The sequence below is a fragment of the Scleropages formosus genome, chromosome 12 (genome assembly GCF_900964775.1).
Source record: "Scleropages formosus chromosome 12, fSclFor1.1, whole genome shotgun sequence".
In the NCBI taxonomy this organism is placed as follows: domain Eukaryota; kingdom Metazoa; phylum Chordata; class Actinopteri; order Osteoglossiformes; family Osteoglossidae; genus Scleropages; species Scleropages formosus.
In genome coordinates, this window is record NC_041817.1 from 24,895,670 (window position 1) to 24,918,687 (window position 23,018).

The following is a 23,018-nucleotide window of genomic DNA, read 5'->3' on the forward strand; positions in this document are numbered from 1 at the left end:
GTCCTAGGACCTCTACTTTTTTCTGCTCTTAAGCCTGTTTTTCTCTGCAGGAGTCCCTCAAGCATCAATCCTAGGACCTCTTTTTTTGTGCTCCTCAGCCTCTTTATAGCTGCAGGAGTCCCTCAAGGATCAGTCCTAGGACCTCTACTTTATCGCTGTTCTTTCACATTAGAACCATTGATCTCATGTTACTTCTGCCAGCTGTATGCCAATAATCCCTTAACCCTCCTTTCCCTCAACAACTCTCATGTGAATCCAGGTATCTGACTACCTTGCATAGATTACTACCAGGATAGATACTAATTTGAAAGTAATACATCTTTCTGAATCCGACATCACTTCTTTATTTTTCACCTGTTGTTGACTGCAGTCCCAGTGAGTCCACCTGGGCAACTTGGACCAAGCTATTTGGGAAAAAGTTGACAGAAAAGTGAAAGCAAAGTAATATACAGGTGTCCTACATTTGTGGGAACTGCTGCAGAAGAGCTGGGAAGACATCGGCTGGTTCCTTGCTCCAACTCATTAACCAAGTGTCTCGACATCATTTGTATTGATTTCATCTCAAGATTGCACGGTGCTGGAGCTCCGGTTGTGTAGAAAGCTCATCGATGGCACAAATCCATGGCAGTGATGCGTTGTGCAGCAGGGCTTGCATTGCCTACAGATGGTTCTGACAAACTGAGCTACAAGTTCAGCTTGCACCGGAGACGAGACTGTCAGACTGGTCCAACTAACTCAGTTACCTGAATTAAAACTGATGGCTTCCAAAGTTCAGAGGATCTATAAAAAGGGTCTGACCAACCCACGTTTGTACCAAGGTGTCCAGAGCCATACTTTCCAGGTAATTTAAACTCTGTGAAAACTAACTAGCCCAATGCATTTTATTTGGGAATCACCTGTGTGTTATTTAGTACTCCAAAAATATTGTAACAAATTACCATTCAGTTACCACCATAGCAGCACTTCTCGGCTTAATGATGCATTAAAAGTACAAGTAAGCAGTACAACCTCGTGGACTTTGCTGCATTTAGTAATTTTTTAAACCTGGATAGCTTTCAGGAAGCTAAGAGAGTGTGTATTATAGCTTGTCTGGCACAGTTATCCTGATACTCCCATGTTACATATTATCCTGTGAAATTTTGGGAGCTGTAATCTTATGGTTTGTCCTCCCGTCACTGCTTTTCCTATTTTCTTTTTATTATTGTTTTGTTTTATTTCCTTTGGAGGGGTGTAGTGGCACAGCGGGTTTGGCTGGGTCCTGCTCTCTGGTGGGTCTGGGGTTCAAGTCCTGCTTGGGGTGCCTTGCGGTGGACTGGCATCCCGTCCTGGGTGTGTCCCCTCCCCCTCCAGCCTTATGCCCTGTTTTGCCAGGTTAGGTTCCGGTTCGCCGCGACCCCGCTTGGGATAAGTGGTTTCAGACTGTGTGTGTGTGTGTGTGTGCTTTATTTCTTTAACGACATACAAAACTTTTACTGTAATACTGTACCTTTTTACAAAAGGAATGCTTGGAAATCTAAAATATGCTTTTTCCCATTGAAACTAATGCAAAAGACATTAAAGAACCGTCTAAAACAAATATTTTTGTGAAACACCTAAGTGCCTAAGACTTCTATATATAATTATCAGAATGAGTTTTATTGGAATCAGAATGAGATTTTCATTGGCCAGTGTGTTGACGCACACAAGCAATTTGCTGTGGTTCTAGGTGCATCCAGTATTTACAGACAAACAAACAGCTGACACAGAATTACAGACAAAATAAAATAACCTATTTAGAGAAAATACAAACACGGGAGTATAAATAGTAGTATAAATACAAAAAAGTAAATATATAAGAAATAAATTACAAAGTGGTTGGATAATTTATCTATGATAGTTACATATTGCGGCACGTAGTAGCGCCGCATTTGGATAGAGCGAATACGGATGTAGCGCTCATAACGAACGACTTATTCCAATAATAACTATATATAACAACAATTCTAATCACAGCACCCCAAAAATAACGCTCTCAGTACGAGAACTTCGCTTTTTTTCAGAATCTGCGCTGACAGCCAGCTTTCCTAGCTTGCTTAACAACCCCAAGCTCTTCCCTCAGGACCCTGGCAGCCACAGTCAACCCACCATTCCCCCCCGACGTTTCCCCAGTGGTTCCACACATTATTTACAGATTTCCCAGAATGCAACTATTTACACAAAACCAGTAACGCGGGTCGTTACAATATAATTATGTATATAATTTACATTTTACATATATCACGTGCATCTAAAGCAGATACATAATTTAAACACAAAACATGTTTTCGTACAAATTACTAATTTCAAACAATTGCTGTAGTCATTGTCACAGCGATACCGCAACAGGTAAAGCGTTTATTAAACTTGACCTCAAGAGGGCGATGTTGACCCACTTCACAGCGTGCACTCACAATAATAATGATAATAATAAAGATAAATCAGTACAAGTAACGAATACAATACAAAAATACACAAAGCCAGGGGAGTACAATTACAGATTACAAGTTAGATGAAAATATTGAAAGACTTGCAGTGTTACAGTTCGTAACCCTGGATAGTAATAACTTAAGTGTTTGATTTCATGCGAGTGCTGTAAAGTCAGTTTTTTTATAATTAGCATTAAAGGATATGAAATTTGGTTAGCAGTTGTTGTCCTTGCGATGATGAACATTTACACTGACTGAAGTGGGAGAAGCGAACGGCGCCTCAAACCGACCGAGCGACGGTCCGTTCTGTCAGAGTAGCGGGACGCGCGACGGCGTCGCCATCTGATTACGTCACGTTGCCGTGGAAACCAGCAGCTTCCCACAATGTCGGCGGCGCTGCTTGAAGCGGCGCGCTGTTGCCTGTGTTTGACGAACATTCGATTCGTTTGATCCGGGAAACACTTTGCAACTGTGAAGGGATTCCGTAACAGTCTCGCTTCAGAGCAGAGCACAATACAATTAAAAAGGGGCACCCTGGTGGTCTTTAATTTGCGTTTCCGGTCCCGAGCTGCGGCACCAAGTTGTCGTCATGTTAGCCTCTGGCTAGCTAGCGGTAGCACACACAGAAGATTTCGCGTTTACAAATTTAATTTTTTAAGGGTTGTTAGTAACTGTTAGATGACGTCTTCGAAAGGGGGCGGCGGAGATGTGGACCCCAGCCTCCGAGCGCTGCTCCCTCACATTGAGAGTACAAATCATGAAGCCGAAGTGCCGGAGCTTCTGCTTAAGCTAACAGGTACGGAGCGAGGCGGCTCGAGTCGTGGCTTCGCCGCGCGTTTCCCGCCACGGCACGTGACGTGTCTCCCAGCGCGCTTGCAACCGCGGCTCCGTGTGTCTCTCCGTGTTGCAGACGCGCTGGACAGGAGGTCTGTGCAGGGCAGCCGAGCGCTGGAGAGGTTCAAACGCGACCTGTTCACGAGCGGTGTGCTCCAGTACTGCTCGGATGCGCTCAGGTTCGAGTACGCGCACGTGGAGGGGGGGCTTCACACCGCCGCGCACCTGGCGGACGTGTTGAGGTAGGGTAAATCGGGGGGACGAGATGGGGGGGAAGAATGTCATTTCACCACACTCGGTCCTCTGTTACGTCACTGGAGTTCTCAGCTGTTGACTGGCTGCTCGTGTTGCGACGGTTCGAGTTACGAACTTTCGTAGATACGAACACTTAACATTTTCTCTACTTTTCATTGCCTTTTTCTTATCTGTTTTGCGAAAAGAGATGGAGTGTGAGGTCGCCTTCATCCCACTCAGTTCCACAGTTTTCCACTGTGTGTAGGATCTTCCTTAGTGTGGTTATGGGTAATGGGTTGGTGTGGGGTGGGGTAACCTGACTCAGGTGTGTATATTAGTTTGCTGTACACTAAAGTAAAATTACAGATGTTGTGCAAGTTGATCAACTAGCAAGCTGTCTATTTTCAGTTATAAAAAGTCATATTAAAGTTTTAATTTAGCTTGAACTACTTGAATTGTATATGAACATGTTTGCAGCTGGTAGCAGAGTGGTTAGTGCTACTGCCATAGGTTTCCGGTTCAGATCCCAGCTGTACTATTCTTGAGCAAGGTACTTGTGCAAAATTGCTCCAATAAAAAAAATTACCCAGGTGAATAAATGGGTAAATAATTGTAAGTGGAAAAACATCAGCTAAATGAGTAAATGCAAGTTTAAAACATGGTGCCAATGGCTGTAAAAAGTTTCTAAATTATTATAAAATACAGACGAGTGGTTTCCTAGTTGGTCTTTAATGATTTACGTTTTAATCTTTTCCCTTTTGCAGCGCTTGCTGTGTTGGCGTTGATCCAGTAACCAGTGCGGCGATAATTCATAGCCAGCTTCTTCAATCCGTTGCTGAGAATATGACCTTCTTGGCAACACGTGTAATGGAAAGAGTAGTGGAGGTATTTAACACTACTAAAATAATGCTTATTTTCTCATAACTTTCTGCTTGGAAGTAGGTACATTCATTGCACCTTTCGTGTCAGGGTTTGGACCCAAAGCGCTGTCGGGAACCCGCACTTGTCCACAAACCGCGGCGCGGGGTCAGCGCGCCCTCCGGTGAGGTCCTATGATGGGGACCGTTTTAGTTCAACAGCTGGGAAAGGGCCATGCACAGTTATTTTAGCATACATGTGTTGAAATTAGAAGGGGGGTGCGGTGGCGCAGTGGGTTGGACCGCAGTCCTGCTCTCTAGTGGGTCTGGGGTTCGAGTCCCGCTTGGGGTGCCTTGTGACGGACTGGCGTCCCGTCCTGGGTGTGTCCCCTCCCCCTCCGGCCTTACGCCCTGTGTGTTGCCGGGTAGGCTCCGGTTCACCGTGACCCCGTATGGGACAAGTGGTTCTGAAACTGTGTGTGTGTGTGTGTGTGTGTGTGTGTGTGTGTGTTGAAATTAAAATAAAAAAATTAAAAAGTTGAAATAAAGTATAATTAGGTTTGCACTCCCATTGACTATTATTTACGCTGTATAAATGGGTAGATAAGTCTAGGTAGACTAATACTGTAAATCGCTTTGGAGAAAAGCATTAACTAAATGAATGAAATGTAAATGAACCGGTCACGGTTGTCGAAGTGCACCGTCACTGAGCTCATATGGCGTTAACCGGCCGATGACTGTAGTACTACTGCGGGGTGATGAGGCGACTAACTATTTTTTCTTTTTTTCTGGTCTCTTCAAGACAAAGGATGACGCTCAGAAGATTCGTCAGTTTCGAAAAATCTTCGATTCCATTTGTTGGCTTCTGAAGGGACACAGTCAGTTAATTCCACACGGTGAGATTTGAGTCCTCAAACCAGTGGACTTCATTGAGGAATAAGGAGCAGCTGTGAAACATTTTGTCTGTATTGGTCACACCTCACAACGGAGAAATATTATTGAATTACGCAATGCAGCAAACATTTTATTATGTAGATCCTCTCCCCCCATTTAGCTGACATTGTTTTCCCAAAGCGACGTATTATGTTAAGTAACTTATAATTATTTACCCATTTAGACAGCTGGGTAGTTTTTACTGGAGCAATTTTAGAGTAAGTGCCTTGTTCAAAGATACTACAGCTGGAGGTGGGATTCGAACCTGTGACCTTTGGGGTTGAAGGCAACAGTTCTAACTATTATGCTACCAATATCTGAATTGTCCATTTAGTTTTGTTAGTGTAATCACACATCTGGCGTTAGTTTGTAATATTTGTCAGTTTTTAGATGAATATTCCACATACTTAAAATTTGCAAATTTTGACAACAGATTCCAACCACCAAATATTCCAGTACCTTTCAGGATTGGATGTTGTCTATAATATAATGTTGTGGTGCCTTCTAGAATCTTCCGGTGGCTGTAAAGTATCGAACTAAAAGTGACACTATAGAAGAACTAGTGGTGTTTTTGTAATCAGTGCAAAAATAGACAAAATTAAGAACTTTTGTAACAATGTGTTATTAATATTCTACGTTCTTGCTATTTTAACATGCATAATTTGTGGAAATACTGCAATAATACGAGAAAGGCCTATTACACAATGTAGCATTCGTGCGTATTAATTTTTTTATATCCTTAAGATTCATGATTTTTGACTTAAGACAGTTGTTATATCGGAGCCTCGCTGTAAAGGGAGGATCGCCGGTGTGTGTGTACAACAAGCACAATATCAGGTATCGGACAATGTCAATCAACATAAGAGCTTTTGTTAAATACTGATTTATTTTTAATTATTTTTTAAAACATTATTTTCATTTTAAAACACTTTATTCAAATATTTCATATACACGACACCAATATACATTACACTAAACAGACACTCTTGATCGATTAAATTAAAAAAGACCTAATGAAATAATCACTTCGCACACAAGTGTTGTTGTAATGCAAAGTAATTAATTATAATTGAAAAATAAATTATTGCGTAGTGAGATTCGAGAGATCTTTTTTGCAGTTTAACATCGGTTGAGTTGATCCCTCCCCAGTCTCACTTGGGGTTATTTTATAAACGAAGGGGCACCTGGTTGTGCCGTGGTTAGAGCTGCTGTCTTTGGACCCAAAGGTCGCAGGTTCGATTTCGAACTTCAGCCGCAGTACCCTGGAGCAAGGTACTTACCCTAATTTGCTCCAGTGGAGATTTGCCCTAAATACTTTCAAGTAGATTAACAGCATAAGTCACTTTGGAGAAAGTGTCTGCTAAGTGAAGCGGTCTAAATGTAACGTAAATAAGACGATTGTCCTCCCTGCGTTAGTTCTCCAGTCGAAACACTACCAGAAGATTCAGCTCTCGGAAAACGAGGACGTGGGCGGAGTTTTGTTCTCATTCCTACAAAACCTTGTCGGGTCAAACAGGTACGGACTCACTTCGTTTCAAGCGCTTGCTGTGCTCTAACTGAGAAGTTGAACGCAGTTTGAGAAGTGTGTGTCGCACCCCCACCCCCACCCCCACCCCCACTCCCCCCTCAGCGCGTTCTTAACCGAAATAAGGCCCGTGGTTCTTGAGGGAATTCTGGACGACATCGTCTACAAGCTGGGCTGCGGATCCAGCGCGGTGCTCGGCGGCGGCGCTGCCAGGACGCTGCTACTCGTGGCGAAGAGCCACAGCTCCATCGCTCGCTCCATCCCCCGCAAATACCGCGGTTCGTCAGTGCGCCGCTTGTTGGGACTGCAACTCTTGTCGAAGTACCGAAAGTTAACCTTCCATTTACATCTATTCATTTTTCGGACACTTTCCTCCATGGCGGCTTACCGTGTCGGGTTTGTACCCTGAGCTACTTACACCGATTTACCCATTCGGACTGCAGAGTCAGCATACTGATAAGGTACTACAGCGGGAGGTGGAGTTCAAACCTGCAACCCTTCATAGTCTATTTCCTGCAGAGTGCTAGAAGCTTCCACTGTGATTACACACACACACACACACATTTTCAGAACCGCTTGTCCCATACAGGGTCGCGGGGGAACCGGAGCCTACCCGGTAACACAGGGCGTAAGGCCGGAGGGGGAGGGGACACACCCAGGACGGGACGCCAGTCCGTCGCAAGGCACCCCAAGCGGGACTCGAACCCCAGACCCACCAGAGAGCAGGACTATGGTCTAACCCACTGCGCCCCCGTCCCACTGTGATTATTAATAATAAAATCCATTCCTGTATGTCCGTATCACATCAGCCGCAAGGGGGGGTCAAAATGTTCCCGGACCGATGGGTGAAATCTGGCGTTTCTGAAAATGCGGTTTTTACGAATACTTCATTTGGTCAGAAAGTACAATATCCACGTATACGTAAAGCTGCCGTTCCCCGGAGGCTTCAAGTAAACGAGCGTCGAGTGTTTGCACGCAGCAGCACCGTGTACACGCACCCGTGTTTTTGGGTAAGATGGACAGGGGACTTTCTTTACCTTTCATTTACCATACTGATGAGGTACCTCCGGGCTGTGACGTGGTCTTGCCGCAGGTCTGGACGCCTTGTTGAAGACGGACTGGCGCGGAAAGGGCTTTGACGCCGTGGTGGAGCAGCTGTTGGACCTGCTGTACTCTGAAGCTCCATCTCAGGGAGCATCTCAGGTCAGTTGCGTGAAGAGTACAGCACCGCATGTTCGGAGGGTGGCGCAGCGACAACGGTGCTGTACCGCGTTCTGGATCTGACCGGACTTGTTATACACAGCTGGCAACGTAATGGTTAGAGCTGCTGCCTTTGGACCACCCCCTCCCCCCATCCCCCGCACTTTGGTTTGATGTCCACCTCCCGCTGTAGTACCCTTGAGCAAGGTACATATCCTAAATTGCGGCGGTAAAATTACCCAGCTGTATAAATGGGTAAATAATTGTAAGCACCTTAACACTGTAAGTCGCTTTGGAAAAGGCATCAGCGAAATGAGTAAATGTAAATGTGTTGGACATTTGACCCAAAAATTTATCCTCTGTTCGTGCACCAAGGACTCGGCCGCGAGGGAAGTCAAAGCAGCCTGTGTGATACAGGCAGCATGGAGGGCCTTCCTGATCAGGAGGAGGATGAAGATGCTCCCCAGAGCTGTGAGCACGTTACAGAGAAGCTTCCGGTAAACGCAAACTGGAAAATGCCCGAGAAGCATCTGTGGGTTGTAGGTCTTTGCATTTTGTGCCTTATACAGCTGGTCCTCGACATAAGACACATGGCTTATGAGGCCCGTTCCATCCGCCTAGTATATTATTTTCGGGTCCAAGTGTGTGGGTCTGTACTGCACTGTAATTATGACACCGGCTGGCTGAGACACCGTATTTCTCACTGACGTTTTATTTACGGAAACATTGTGTTACTTACAAGTTTTGTTTGCGATTCTTATTGAGTTTTAATTTGCTTTTTATTGACATTGTCCGAGACTAGTGAGAACTAGTGGTATTTTTGCAATCAGTAAATTTTAATCGTAGTAACACAAAAATCGACATAACTAAGAACTTTGTAACATTTTGTTATTATTAATGTTATTCTGCGTTCTTATTATTTTAGCATGAATAATTCGTGCAAATACTGAAATAATATAAGAAAGGCCGGTTGCACAATGTAGCGTTTATGCATGTTAATTGTTTATATCCTTATGGTTCATGATTTTTGACTTAAGACGTGATTGTTGGATGGGAGCCCCCGCTGTGAAGGGAGGACCACCAGTGTGTGTGTAAAACAAACACAACGTCCGGTGTCAGACTATTTTTGGGTTGTGTTTATTCTCTGTTCTAGGAAATGTCTACACACAGCTTGTGGGTTGATGTGGGAGCTCACAGAAACATGTTAACCTTTTGGTGTGTGTGTGTGTGTGTGTGTGTGTGTGTGTGTGTGTGTGTGTGTCTAGTGAGAAGAAACGAAGGGAGGAGCTGCAGTCGCAGAGGAAAAAGGCAGAGGAGGAGCTGCGGCTGCAGGTGCGACTGCGCAGACAGAGGGCCCTGCGTGAGTTCCACCAGCGCCAGCTGTACCTGCTGGAGATAGTGCCTGCGGGTAAGAGCCTCCCTCCCCCCTTCTACAGAGGGGGGCAGGATGACAGCGTACACACACCCTGGATGTCAATAATGTTGCGGTAAAGGTTACCCTGCTGCGTAAACGGCTAAGTCGGTGTAAGCAGCTTAATGCTGTAAGTCGCTTTGTAGAAAAGTGTCGGATGAACAAATGAGTGTAAATGTGTCCATTTCCTGTCCGCCGGTTCTTCTCCGGTCGTATTTGCAGCGCGAGAACCCCTCTCCGTGTCCGCGTGGTGTGGTGACGTTTACTCTTCTGAATTAAATGACTTTTAGCACTAATTAATTGAGCTTTACCGTTCAGTCTTTGAGCAAAATATCGAGAAAATTCACGTTTTTCTTGCGGAAAACCACCAAATCAGACATTTTTTTTTGATTTCTTTAAAAATTTTTCCATAACTGAAACAGTGCAAAGTCCTCTGCTCACGTGTTTGATCCAAAATAATCAGCCAGATGAAGAACATTTTTAAAAATGACTTATTAATTAATCCAGCAATTACTATTTTCTCTAAAGAGATTTCTAATGTTTGGTTTGTATGTACAGCTGGGAAATTTTTACCGTAAACGCTCAAAGTATGTTGATGAAGGTGGTGGGATTTGAACCCGCAACCTTTGGGTCCGACAGCTCCAGCTCTAACCGTTCTGCCGCACGTGGAGCTCTCCTATGGCTCTTATGCGTGTGACCAGGAGTCCCCCTCCCCACCCTCAGGCCAAGTGGACAAGTATTTGGCCGAAGTGGAGAGCAGAGCTGCAGTGATCATCCAGAAGGTGTGGAGGGGCCACAGAGAGAGGAGGAGCTTCCAGCAGCAGAAGGAGGCGCTCGGGCAGTTCAAGGCGGCGGTCACCATCCAGAGAGCCGTAGGTCCCGTCGTCGGTGCCGTGAGAAGCGCGTCCGTGGGCCGGAGCGACCCGTCGGTGACCTCAGCAGCTGAAAGAAACTGCTTTAAGTTGGGATTTTTATTTAACTATTGCATTGTTGTTATTATTATTACACAACGCATGATGCATATAACGGGTCGGAGCTCGGACCTCAAATTTTTCGATCGCTCCCTTTCCACGTTTCAAATCTGGGTGGTCCCCAGACACGCTTCCCAAAGTCGAAAGGTAAAGTCATGTAATATACAATGTTGACATTTTGTGAAAAACCTCATGTTGTAAAGCCTTTTATTTTGGCTGTTTTTTTTTTTTTTTGCTGTAACTTTGCGCTCTTTGCTCCAAAGCAGAGCGGCGTTAATTTGCTCACATTTTGGGAGACTAATTTACGGAGACCGTCAAAGCAACAATGTTGCGAAAACTTCTTTGTTTTCCCCGATCTTTTGATTTCGCTTCGCTATCTTGTTGCAAAACATGTCGCTTTGAAGATGTGGCTAATTAGTGAAATCGGCCGAATAAAACGTGTTTGTCGTAGCGTGCTATTATTAATTCAATAATTAATGCAATAATAGCATTTAATGTTAGAGAACTTCTCACACGTGGAAACTGGTTCATTGTGATTCATCAGTGAAAACACAAATTGTTCAACTGCACTTTATTCAGTGTTGTTAGTAATTGCAGAGTATTTACACTGCGACGTGTCGCTAGTATGGAGGTGCAGTAGCGCGGTAGGTTTGGCCTGGGCCTGCTGTCTGGTGGGTCCGGGGTCGAGTCCTGCTTGGGGTGCCTCGTGAGGGACTGGCATCCCGTCCAGGGTGTGTCCCCTCCCCCTCCAGCCTTATGTCCCATGTTGCCGGGTCAGGCTCCGGCTTGCCGCAACCCCACTTGGGACAAGCGGTTTCAGACAGTGTCTGTGTGTCACTTGTTTTCGTTCGCACACGTGTGTGCGGACCGTTACCTTTACCGATGTTCATCTTCTGCCAGCAGCCAACTCGAGTCAAACTTTGTTCAACCCTCATCAAAGGGGGCAACTTGATACAACGCGGAACGAAAGTTCGGACCACGCCGTCCACGTTAAATCAGCTCTACGGCATATTATTATTATCTGGCATTTTGCTGAAGCTTTTGAGCAAAATGACTTGCAGTGCTTCACACTAAACTCCCTACAGTCATTCACCCATTTATTGAAGACAGTAATGCAACACACACAGTGGGTGATTTAGTCACCAGATCACCTGCAACAGGCCTTTTGACTGTGGGAGGAAACCAGAGCGCCCGGAGGAAGCCCACACAAACGTAGGGAGAACACGGAAATGGCACACAGGCTGAGCTGGGTTCCAACCCAAAGCCCAGGGGCTGCAAGGCACCAGTGCCACCCCTGAGCAGGATTGTACTCGTTCACTTTAATGTTTACATTAGGTGTGTGTGTGTCTGCTTGCTTCACCCAGGTCCTGCAGTTCCTGAAGCGCAGGAGGATTTTGCAAAGCACACTGTCTCCCTGGAGGGGACCCAAGGGTCTCACCGATGCGCGGAGAGCGGAGCTCATGAAGCAGGTGGAGGAGCACATGGCTCGGCACCCCGTAAGTGGCACCACACCTCCCGGCCTTTCCTGTCAGTCCTGTTGCCCCTCTTCTCTTATGAAGACTCTTTCAAACATGATCGCCACACTGTGAAACATGTTAATATTAGTTCTCAACAGTTCATTTCTCCAGAGTGACTTACACCGTTGTCCCTGTTTACACACCTGGGTAATTGTACAGTAAGTACCTGGATGAAGGGCAGCATGGTAGGAGGTGGGGTTCAAACCCGCAGCCTCTGAGTTAAGGTGCAGTGGCCCTGACTGCTGTACCACCTGCTGCTGCAGTAAGGAGAGCCTGTAGAGACAAAAGAACTGGCGTTAATAATTAATAATAGTAATTAATAAGCGTAATTAATTATTTATAGTGGCGTATGAGCTACCTAATCTGAACAGTTTCTTTGTAATATTTATCTGTGCACAGGGCTGAAATCAGTGCAATTATTACAGAGAAAAATCTAATATAATAAGCATTTATTATATTCCCAGAGCAGACTGGGGGTAATATGACATTAGATACATTACATACCAGTATTACACAGTAATATAATACATGACACATCATTCCCAGTGAATTTTGCATCTACCTGCAGTGATGGGTACAGTACCTCTCCGGTCCTATTTCCCAGGCACATCCAATGGTCCATTCTACCTCGAAATTACCATTTACACTAGTAAATGTAAGTACACGTGCTTGCAGTGATGGCGCCCCCTTCTGTCCACCAGGGCGGCCCCATGTCGCCGGAGCGCTGCCGGGAGCTCCACCGCCGAACCCAGGAGATGCTGCGGCAGTACCTGATGGGGAGGGAGGTGGAGCGCAGGGCCGAGCACCACGGGCAGGCCCTCCTGGCCCAAATCAACACGGACATCGAGCTGCTCACGAGTAAGGAGCCCCGAGCAGCGCGTCTCCCCGGTCCTTAGTCACCGAGTTTCAGTACTTTTTTATGTATTTCCTTGGTTTTTTTTTTTTTCCATTTAGCTGGTCTTTCAGTTTACCATGTTTTTTCAGCGGCCTGACGTTTTACATTATTTGTACGCATTGTAAATAATGTTCAAACATGTCGGCTTTTAAGTTTTTCATTTCCGAGATTGACTGACTGATTGATCCATCAATTAATTATATACATTTACATTTATTTATTTAGCAGACACTTCTCGCTAAAGCAACTTCCAGTGAACCCTATGTAGTGTTATCAGCCCAAACACCTAATTCGCCGTGGTGACTTACAGTGCTGCATACGCTGCTTACACTGGGTCTCTCATCCACACATCAGTTCATTTTAATTTTGAAATCCGATTTGTGTTTTTGAAGCCGTGTGGGGGGTTGACTTTTCTGTCTTGTACTCAATCGGTGGTCTGTTTCAACTGAACAATTAGCGTTTCTCCAGTGAAATGAGTGTTGATTAAATCGAATGAGGTCCGGCCTTACTTTGTTCAGTTTGAATTAAGGGTCGAGAGGAGTGAAATAATGATCGGCGTCGCCGATGAACAGCTTCCTGAGGCCACAGATGCAGCCCTCTGCTAATGCATGCTGCGAGTCGTGCAGCTCGTACCCTCGGGCGTATCGGTTCAATGTTGCTCGTTGTCAAAGCGGTCGGTGTGGTCGCTCGCAGGGCCATGCGGGAGGACCAGGACCGAGGACATATTCCGTCTTGCTTTGTATAAATTCCACTGAGCTCTGCCTGGATTTTACTGTCAGTATTCGTTACCGCAGCGGGGGTGCGGTGGCGCAGTGGGTTGAACCACAGTCCTGCTCTCCGGTGGGTCTGGGGTTCGAGTCCCGCTTGGGGTGCTTTGCGACGGACTGGCGTCCCGTCCTGGGTGTGTCCCCTCCCCCTCCGGCCTTGCGCCCTGTGTTACCGGGTAGGCTCCGGTTCCCCGTGACCCCGTATGGGACAAGCGGTTCTGAAAATGTGTGTGTGTGTGTGTGTGTGTGTATTCGTTACCGCTTGTTCCCGGCAGCACCTGATTGGATAGCCAACCTCAGCATGTCCAATCAGAATCCGTCACATTTACGCGAACAGTATTCGATAAATACGTGTTACATTAATGTTGCTGTAACAGCTGTGCTTTGCTCCTCTCTTGTCAGATGCCCCTCCCCTGAAGGACGTCGCCGAAGTGGATTCGGACCTCTACCTCAGCAGGTCGGGCCCAGTGGCGTACCGCGCCAGGCAGTCCCACAATGCACTGCTTAACGCTTCACGCTACCCCTGGTGGAAAAGGCTGGGTGACGAATTCCAGGATCCCGAATCCGTTCCGGCAGAAAATTTGGCAGAAAACTTTGAAAGCTTGTATTTCGGTTGAAGGCGACAGTCGATTCGTCAGTGTCATCGTTTCCAAATATGTTACAATAAATTGTGCTCAAGGAGAAGATTTTATGTGTTTGTTCAAGGCAAAAATGTATCAAATAAATATATTTTTTAAAATGTGTCCCTCGGTTTTTGTGCTGAAACTTATTACTGAGTCGCAGCATTATTTTTTGTACATATAACACCGTAGCTAGAATGCACCCTTGTTTCTGCAGGTTTGATGAATTATGAACCGTTCGAAAGAATCGCGTTTGCGGTTTAATTCGCTCTTAGGTCTCGTGAGTCTCGGCAGCTTTTTGTACAAGAACAACACAGAAAACTACACAAACGAGACTACATATATCAAAAAACATTGAAAAACATCACTGGAGACATATCACAATGCAAATACATGAAGAAAGATTAAACACCGCAATCAAGGATAAAGTATGCATTGCTTTCATATTTTTACAGTTTGAAACAGCTTGCACATAGTTTTCCGTGTACATAATACCGTGCCGATGTAAGTCAATTGCAAAGTATTTTTAAAAATTATTTTCAAAGGAATTGAAGTTCGTCGTGACATGCATCAGTTTGAAACCAATATTAGTATCGCCCTCATTTTTAATATTTAAATTGACTGAAATGTTACTTTTACATTACATTTCTTAATTTAGCAGATGCTTTTTTCCAAGGCCGCGTACATCTCCGAAAATACAATGTTTTCATTAGATTAGGAGAACGAGGCCGAGCTGTAGACGTGTGATTAAGTACGGTTAGTTTCTTTCCACCATATGAATCAATGTTCGTCACACGAGTAGCTGCATAAAACTTTAACCGAATATCAATGATTCCTGATCGCCTTCCTAGTAATAATTTTTTATTTTTGAGATATATAAACATTTATGTTGCATTACAGGAGTAGCCATGTAAAGGTTTTTCTGGGCATCGTCTTACAGTTATGGTGCATGAACATTTACGCATTACGTGAATTTAAGAGATGATGGCCAAAGTGAGTCTGGAAGAGGTGAGTTTTCAGACCCTTTTTAAATGTGGACAGAGATTCAGCAGTTCTGAGTGACAGGGGGAGGTCGTTTCACCGCAAAGGAGCCAGAACCGAGAGCCTCCGTGCTTTACCTTTCGTACATGGGACCACTAAGCGGGCAGATGTGGAAGAGCGTAGCGGTCTGGTTGGGGTGTAGCGGATGGTCAAGTATTGTGGATGTCTGGGAGCAGTTCTATTGATGCATTTTTAGGCCATAACCAGGGTCTTAAATTTGATCCAGGCAGCTATAGGAAGGCAGCGCAGAGAAAGGAGTAGAGGAAATACATGCGAACGCTTCGGCAAGTCAAACAATGGCTTGTGCTGTCAGGAGGGACTCGCAGGTGTATCTCGAACCCCTGGCCGCGTACGACCTGCCCCGTCTCAATGTCTCGCTCGTTCATTATTGAGCAGCTGCGCCGCAGCGCCTGTCCTCCAACACCTTTGTGCTCGTGAACACAGTGTAAATTTGCACTTCTGTGGGGGGAGAACAAAGACGGAGCCTTTGCATTGATTCACGTAGCTGACGGTTCTCTCCAGTGTGATGTTATGTAACACTTTTCTAAGCTATTTATCCATTTATACAGCTGGGTAGTTTTACTGGAGCAATTTAAGGTAAGTACCTTACTCAATGGTACTACAGCTGGAGGTGGGTTTTAAACCTATAACCTTTGGATCTGAAGGCAGTAGCATTAACCGCTACGTTAGCGGCTGCCGTTGTCATGCTTGTTAGGACAATCAATGACCTGGGGACCGCTGGACTCCTGACGTCCAACGAGCTGACTGCTAAGGTGTGTGAGCGTGAAGCAGCCAACGTCCCGCCCTCAAGGTCACGGTTCGACGTCCCCGCGTCCCCTCGGCCGAGTCCCCCTCGTGCGGTAAACTAATAGCTGGGCTGCGCAGGTCATGTTCACTAGGGAGGGGGAGCCCTCAGCGCGGCTGGATCTTCTTTCACCTCTACCCGGATCCCGAGCGTGTGGAGACCGGGATGGTGACCGTGGTGCCCATTGTACACACGTCACCGCTGTCAAGAGGCACCGCAAACGCGTTCATCCGGAAATGTGGCTCGTGTTACCGAATACGTTTGTTTTTATTTCTTTATTTTTTTTTTTTTTTAAATTTACGTATGTGACCGGCCACCTTCAGCATAAGATTATTAATGTATTTTGTATATAATGTTACTGGTTGTCCTGAGTAGGGTCGTGATGGTCCGGAGCCTATCCTGGAAACACGGGGCGTGAGGCAGAATACATCCTGGTACCCTGGTGCTGGTGCCTCGGTTATGGGTTCGATCCCGTTTCAGTCTGTTGGGAGTTTTCCCTGTGTGTGTTTGGGCTTTCTCCAGGTGCTCTGGTTTCCTCCCACAGTCCAGACATGTGTGTTTCAGGTGAACTAGTGACACTAAGTTGCCTGCAGCATGTGTGAGTAAATGAATGTGGGTGTAACGCAATGAGTGTGTATTGTCCTGTGATGGACTGGCGTCCCGTCCGGGGTGCTCTGTGCTTCCAGGATAGGCTCTTGACTATCGTGACCCTGCACTGGCCAAGCGGTCATCAGTATTGAATAAATGTATGTGAGTTTTAAAAAGCATAATTTGAATCGCAGCGACTTGATACTTTTGCGGTTTGGAAAAAAGAAAGTTTTACTCACTGCGCTGTCCTCCTCCAGGGCCCTCGAAGGACACGCTGCACTGTGCAGATGTCCGGTCGCTGGAGCTGATGCTGACAGCGTCCACGTCTCCTCCGGAACGGGACACGTGTAGCATCACCTTTCCGACATTTTGTCCCTCTCTTTATGAGACATTTTAAATCATCTTATTGCTTGTGCCAGTGTGCAGTTCTATGGCGTTTACAGTGTTTTTTACGGTCGCAGTTAAACATGTAGCCTGTGCGGTCATGTCCTGTCCAACGCATGCATGTGCTCAACATTTTTCACTGGCGTCCTTAAAAATAATGGGTTTTCCATTCCATTCCATTCCATTTATTTTATTTTATTTTATTTCATTAATGAATCTATCTAACTATCGATCGATCGATCGATTGATGTGCTAGGGTTGAAGCAGCCTGTGATTTTAAATGAAAATGTGAAGTATGGAAGGCCAGTCTTGGTCTGCTGTCCCCTCATTCTACGACGAGAACAGATTCCCCGCTACCCGTCTCAGGGCCACTCGGAGACGCGGCCGAAGGCCACGCTGACATTCCGGAATGTCTAGGAGCCGGTGGGGAGGATCTGGTTCTTTTCTCTCCCTCAGGATTTTATATCTATAAAGCAAATGTTTTCAGTCCAGAGGCACACTGTCCTTTTGTGCACTTCTTTACTCATAGGACACACACACACACACACACACACAGTGGCTGAAACCGCTTGTCCCGAGCAGAGTTGCAGCAAGCCAGAGCCTAACCCACCACCACAAGACACAAGGCTGGAGGGGGAAGGAACGCACCCAGGACGGGACGCCAGTCCGTCACAAGGCACCCCAAGCAGGACTCGAACCCCAGACCCACCGGAGAGCAGGACTCGGCGAAACCCGCTGCACCACCGCGGCCCCTCTCCTAGGGCAATTTAGTCAAAATAACTTTAGTCCCAATTTGAGAGCTAATTCCAGGCGACCGGCTGCTGCACGGTTGTCCCGCAACGAGCTCTTATCAAATCCCGGCCTGTTTGGTGCTGGTTTTATGAAAAATGCGGAAAAACTCGAACGAGATACCAGTTTGGTGCGGAACTGGATGGAAGCGGGGAGGGAACTGCGGTGCTCCTAGGGTTCGGGCGAGAGACGTGCGCCGCCCGGTTCTCGGAAATGACCGATACGCCTCCGATCGGTTCGTTCGCCCTCGGTCACATGATATGGCCAGGATTTAATAGAGCCGCCGTCCCGCGGATGATCTGCGCTCGCCGGGTAACTGGAGTCAGCAGCACTCTGCTTAATTAGACGGGGTCATTAGTTATGCGGTCGGTGCGGAAACCCTCGGCAGGTCGGGGCTCCTCGCTTCTCCTCCGCCGGCCCGTTGGCAGGGAGCGGCGCTCTCGCGCTATATAATTAATGACCGTTCCCGAGTCATCGGGCCATTGCGCTTTCCTGGCACACAGGCTTAGCGAGGAACTTAATGAGGTATTAATTTCAAAATTACTCTCCCAAGAGAAACATTGCTCATATATTTTTTCCTGCTGCTCCTCCATACACACACACGCTATGGGAGAGGCGTTAGCGCTGTTTTCAAAATGTCACGCATCATGTTATATAGACTCGGTGTCAGCGGAAATATGTGAAAATCTTTAGCCGTACGGATTCGGGCACGGGTTCGAATCCGGCTCGGTCTGCGTGGAGGCCGCGCGTTCTCGCCGTGTTCGTGCGGGTTCCTTCCGGATGCTCTGGTTTCCTCCCACAGTCTGAAGACATGTTTCTGGTGAACCGGCGACTCTAAATTACTCTTAGCGCGTGTGTGCGGTTGCCCTGCGATGGACTGGCGTCCCGTCCATTGTTTACCCTGCTTTACACCGGGATGGTCTCTGGACCCACCGTGGACGTTTGGTTCATGGAAATGGGGTATTTTTGGTTCTTGCTGAGGTTTATTTCCGATTTATCTCCTGCACCGAGGCGGTAAGGGGAATGAGTGAAGTGTCGGCGCGCGGTAAGCAGAGCTCGGTGTCGTCTTGAGCGGAAATCCATCAGGCCGACTTTCCGAATTGCTTAGACAACCATCGGCCGTAAAAACGGCAGATGGTATAAATGTGAAATGCTTCATAAAATATAGAGTGTGTGATCTGAACTCCTAAGTGCTCCTGCTGTAAAGGAAGCAAGGGATATGTGTGTGTGTGCGTGTGCGTGCGCACGCGTGTTTTCTCTCCACTTTTTGCACACACACACAGAAGCTGCTCTTCCCTATAAGGTGAGACGTCGAAGGGGAGGTCCTTCATCGCGAGCGGCGGGTCGTCGGCTCATTCGACACGTCGCCCTTGATCTGCGGAATGTGCCCTTATTTTTTTATGAAACACTTTTATTTTTTATCAGCGAGGGTTATGAAGAGCGCTGTCCCGAGCAGTCCTTGTTTTGCACGGTGAAGCATTTGGTGTGCGTTGGGCCGTCCCCGGCGATGTGTCCTTCTCCTCCTCCTCCTCCTGTGCTCACACGACTAGAATATAAACGACCCACGGTGTCCGGTGAAACCACGCTGACGGCTGGATGGAGACGGATGCAGCCTGTAACGCAAGTATGGGAGCTGCAGTGTCCGCAGCACAACCCCCCCCCCCCACCACACACACACACACACACACACAAGCCCCCCCAGCCTTGTAAGGAGAGGGCCAGCAAAGGACAGCAGGTGGACAGTACACATCACTGAGAGCCCTCATGCAAATTAAGGGGGGTTGAATTGGCAGGTGTGCAGCTGGGGGCCGCTCGCTGCTATTGGACAGCCAGCCAAACGTGTACCTTTACCAACGATACCGTAAATTTAGCTCAACCCCGGGGCGTGCACAGATTTTATTTGTTCATTTATTTGGTTGTTTTTTTTCCCACCATCAAATCTTTCGCCTGGGACCTTAGAGGAATTTCCTCAGGCTGGTTGTGTGCGATGGCCTTGCAATGGAGTGGCGTCCCGTCCAGGGTGTACCCTGCTTCACACCTTCTGTTTGCAGGCTGGACTGTGCACCACTGCAACCCTCCTTTGGGCAGGTAGTTACTGATGGATGGATGGATGGATGGATGGATGGAAGCTCATGCTTGAAGCACTTTGCCTTCACTGCCTGCTACAGACAGGGGCATCAAGTCAAACCTGGAGGCCACATGTTCATATTCCCATATTCCATCGCTGACCACAGACCATCTTGACTCCCTTTGTACAGTTATCCTCAAGTATTCAATGTGCTCACCAGGCTTCCGAAATACACCTCAGTCATTACTGAAAAAACAAAAACCCTAGACCTGGACTTCCTTGGGGTACTTTGAGGTTAATTAGTCCTATTTAGTTATTCACAAGGGTTAATAATGCTAATAATACTAATAAGGCGACTGATATAAATACATGCGTGTTTGTGATGCTGGTTTGGACACGTGGTCCAGCTCTTCAGAAAACCCTCTTAGGTCTGTTGCGGCAGTGAGAAGAATCAGGTGATTAAGGGTTTAAAAGGAGCGCTCTTTAGACGGAGGCGTCTCGGGGTTCGAACCGACGAGCCTTTGCCTGGTGTGAGGTTCAGAGGAGCAGGTGCCATGAGGTGCCATGAGGTGCCATTTGGCCTTCAGGTCGGGTGCCACATCTCGGGTTTTCTTCCACGAATTATGTTCGAACAAGCCGAATCGGCAAGTCTCGGCCCCCTCTCTCTCTCCCGGGGTAAGCGGAGCCGAGAGACACGCTTCGTACCGCGACGCCGCCAGGATTTCCACCAGCCCCCTCATCTGCATCCCTCTTCATTACTTCCTGTAGCCCCGAGAGCGGCGGCCTCCCAAACCGATCTGTGGGAGCAGAGGGAGCGAGGAAAGTAATAAGCGCCTGCGGGCTCTCTTCAAAAGGAGGAGCGTCTCGTTTGAATAAATGACACAATTATTGTTATGATTAAGCGAGCGGGATGGCGTGGAAGGTTCCTCTCCCCGGCCCGTCCTCTCTCCTTTTGTTCGGCAAAAAAATGGCCGCGTGGAGCCGTCGTCTTCCGCACCTGACAAAAAGCGCCTTTATAATGTAGGGTTGCCCAGATCAACATTTCGTAACACGAAGAGTCCATTCTGTAACAACAGGATGAAGACCGCAATGAAATCATTCTGCTTCTTCTTCTCATTATTATTATTATTATTATTATTATTATTTAATGTGTCACCAGCTACCCCATTTATGTTTTCACCTGTGTCCGTATTATATAAATACCCTCATATGCTCACACACATCCCTCTAACTAGTTACACTGCGCTGTTTCCATACATTATATATTAATGTAACACACGATACTTTTAATACGCTGTATTATTTGTACTGCCGATTGTTTATTTACCGCTCCCGTTCTTCCACTTTGAATGTCGTTCTGTTTGTCGAAAGTGTCGCAACGTCGGGTTCCTCTCACGCGCAGAAGTTACCTTGTTTGTATTGGCATAATTGCTTTTTCTTTTTTTTCTAAATATTCACCGTTTTCACCGCATCCACCTGGGTGAAAATGTGTGTTGTAATAAATTTTCTTAATTTCACGTGTTTCGTGCAGTTTAGCAGTCATGATTTTTTTTTTTTTTTTTTTTTTTTTGTTATTTTGAGGCGGATGAGCATCGCGGAGCGACGGAAGTTCTCCGTTCCCGTGGGCCCGCGGGCGTCTGGAAGTCTGGGTGCGGCTCTCTGTCTCTCCGTCTTCTGCTGACATGTGCGCCGTCACAAGGTTTTCCATCCCTCCCTCATCTCTAATACTTCTCTGTAATTTGGTTCTTGTGTCCTTTGGCTGTGTTTCGCTGGCAGAGCACGGAAACGAGGGCCTGTTTCTGCAGATTAGATTGTACGAGGTCAGCAGATGGCCTGTGATTCCATGTACCATATGCCAGAGGAGTGTGTTATGAGCGCTCGCTAGCCCCCCCGCCCCAGCCAACCTCAGGAGCTCCGAGACGGCAGCGGTAACTAGGACCCACCTCGCACCGGAGGGGTCACGTGAAAAAGTGACGCCATAGTCAAAATTTACATCACCAGTGGTACAACTGTCCAGGGAGGAATGTCATAGCCATATGTTTCAGCTAATAATAATAATAATAATAATAATAATAATAATAATAATAATAATAATAACTTACTATGCAATGGATTGGTGTCCCATCCAGGGTGCCCCCTCAGGCTTGTGCTCATTGCTTCTGGGATAGGCTCTGGTTCACCACGACCCTCTTCAGGACAAGCAGTTATCGAAATTGGATGGATGGATGACTAATAACACACACACACACACACACACACACACACACACACATATCGGCTGAAACCGCTTGTCCCGTCTTGAAACTGGCATCCCGTCCTGGGTGTGTCCCCTCCCTTAACCCGGCAGCACAGGGCGTAAGGCCGGAGGTGGAGGGGACACGCCCAGGACGGGATGCCAGTCCATCGCAAGGCTCCCCAAGTGGGACTCGAACCCCAGACCCACCAGAGAGCAGGATCCGGCTAAGCCTTGAATAATAACAGCCAACCAAAATAAATTTTTTAAAAATCTTCTAAAAAAGTGGCGCAAGAAAACACACTCACGGTAACACAAAGAGAAGAAAAAGGCACTAAAATAGCTGCCGAGAGAGGAAGGAAAAAAGGGAGAAGTGGAACGTGTCAGTAGAAATGCCACCATCATGCATATTCATGAGTGGGTGTGTCCATTTCTTTGTCTTGTTCAGGTTTGTTCAGAGGAGCTTCCTTCACAGGTAACTTTTACACGTCTTTCTAGAGCAGCTGAGAAAACGACTCGTCTCCCGATGACGGTCGGCAGCCTTTCAGCCGCCGCTGACGGATGACAGTTCAGGTCCCGCTTTGGCCCCCCTGCGGCGCATGCGCCGGAACCCAGATCATTCTATGCAAATGACCCGGCGGCGTCCCAAATACAGTCTCTTCTTCTTTTAGTTCACTTTCAACCCCTTCTGTGAGAACGAGAAATCCTGTCCCTGGCCACACGGCTGCGGACAAAACCAAGAACTGCACCGCCTCGCTTTGCGGGACGTTGGTCCACGCCGGACGCTCGGCGCGACCCTTTCTGCTCCTACAGCAGAAGATCTTTTCTGTCCACGAAGAAGAAACTGCCGGTGATTCGGCGATCGCTTTGTGCAGAGTGATCAATCATTGAGGCGCTGGCGG

At 47.0% G+C, this 23,018-nt stretch overlaps 1 protein-coding gene across 1 annotated transcript; it reads left to right on the plus strand.

Annotated features, from left to right (window-relative positions):
• The first annotated feature begins 2,822 nt into the window (after positions 1-2,822).
• Positions 2,823-14,289, plus strand: iqcb1 (IQ motif containing B1). Its single transcript, XM_029256885.1, has 13 exons — positions 2,823-3,240; positions 3,355-3,520; positions 4,277-4,397; positions 5,172-5,265; positions 6,719-6,818; positions 6,933-7,105; positions 7,921-8,030; positions 8,403-8,524; positions 9,293-9,435; positions 10,162-10,310; positions 11,774-11,905; positions 12,628-12,784; positions 13,991-14,289. Exons 1-13 carry the CDS (start codon positions 3,123-3,125, stop codon positions 14,203-14,205), a joined length of 1,800 nt encoding a protein of 599 aa, XP_029112718.1. The 5' UTR covers positions 2,823-3,122; the 3' UTR covers positions 14,206-14,289.
• Positions 14,290-23,018: the final 8,729 nt, after the last annotated feature.

What these genes read in the sequence shown, in the direction of transcription:
- iqcb1 (XM_029256885.1), top strand. Translation starts at nt 3,123, where the DNA reads ATGACGTCTTCGAAAGGGGGCGGCGGAGATGTGGACCCCAGCCTCCGA. An exon ending in AACCTTGTCGGGTCAAACAG is followed by an intron (nt 6,819 to 6,932) that starts GTACGGACTCAC and finishes CTCCCCCCTCAG; the next exon opens with CGCGTTCTTAACCGAAATAA. An exon ending in AGCACATGGCTCGGCACCCC is followed by an intron (nt 11,906 to 12,627) that starts GTAAGTGGCACC and finishes TCTGTCCACCAG; the next exon opens with GGCGGCCCCATGTCGCCGGA.